The sequence below is a fragment of the Anneissia japonica genome, unplaced genomic scaffold (assembly GCF_011630105.1).
Source record: "Anneissia japonica isolate Jap-2015-1 unplaced genomic scaffold, ASM1163010v1 scaffold36871_len1111_cov187, whole genome shotgun sequence".
NCBI classification, from domain to species: Eukaryota; Metazoa; Echinodermata; class Crinoidea; order Comatulida; family Comatulidae; genus Anneissia; species Anneissia japonica.
Genome location: NW_022736541.1, coordinates 1 through 1,082, shown reverse-complemented (window position 1 = coordinate 1,082; position 1,082 = coordinate 1). Strand labels below are relative to the sequence as shown.

The window sequence follows — 1,082 nt, the reverse complement described above, 5'->3', positions numbered from 1 at the left end:
CGGGAGGCTCGTTCTTCCACGCTCCGTGTAATTTGTTCACGATCATGGGTAATGCGTGGTGGAGAAAAACCATTACGTTCAGCGTCACCGAAACTGGTAGGAGGACTTCGACCGCGTTCATCTCTCGTTGCTCTGCCAGCACGCTTTCGGTAACTCCGTACTTGTCGGGGTAAGGTAATGTATCGATGACGTGTGCGTGTTCGTGGATGACGTTTTCCTTGCACTCCCTGCTTCCTGCAATTCGATGCCGTACGTGCAAGCCAATCACCGTTTTCCAATTCCGATGACGTAAGCGCTGAAAACAGATGACGACCTCGTGTTTTTTTTTTTCAAACGTGATAAAAGTCGCAGAACAGTTTGATATTCTCGCATTTGCTTTTGCGGAACCATTAACAGTTAAAAATCGTTACATATTCACATTCATTATGAAGTTGTCGATCAAGGATTTGGTACCTGGTATCGATTACGTGAAACTTCGAATTGAAGCGGTCAGCGATAAATGCGACGAGTTCAGGAAAAAAGTATCGGACCACCGCATCGACGAAGTTAAGCCTTCCGTGAATTGCTTGTTAACCGAATTTGAAGAACTCCACAGGCAAATGCTGACGCTGAAAAATCTTTTTTGCAATAAACCGGACACGGAAGAAGAGCGTGCGAAAAGAATAAGGGAGTACGAAATTGCATTCGAATCCTGCGAGAAAAGCGTCGGGAAAATCTGCCAAGAAGAAAGAACGTTAAACAGAAAGATGAACGACATACTCGGTATACCTGAGAAGAAATGGTCGGAAGAAGAAACATGCGCTATATGTTACGATGCTCCCGTAGCCGTCGTTACGAAACCTTGCGGGCACATGATCTCGTGCGCTATGTGCGCAAGTCGTACGACGACGTGTTCCATGTGCAGAACTCCGATCGTCGAACGTCTCAGGAAGGATAAACTCGACGAAGGAACTGTAATTTTTAAGTGTTAATAAAGAAAATAAAAACAAAAGAATATTTTTCTTTTTGCATCCATGAAGATTCTATACGATGAGTTTTACTAGTTATAAAAAAGGCAACGAGAACAGTGTAACTTTATTTTA

At 43.5% G+C, this 1,082-nt stretch overlaps 1 protein-coding gene across 1 annotated transcript; it reads left to right on the top strand.

Annotated features, from left to right (window-relative positions):
* Positions 1 to 425: 425 nt before the first annotated feature.
* LOC117116789 (baculoviral IAP repeat-containing protein 8-like) lies at positions 426 to 953 on the top strand (the record flags this gene model as incomplete). Its single annotated transcript, XM_033260884.1, has 1 exon — positions 426 to 953. A coding segment is annotated over exon 1 (528 nt), but the record flags the coding sequence as incomplete, so codon positions are not given.
* Between the last annotated feature and the right edge of the window lie 129 nt (positions 954 to 1,082).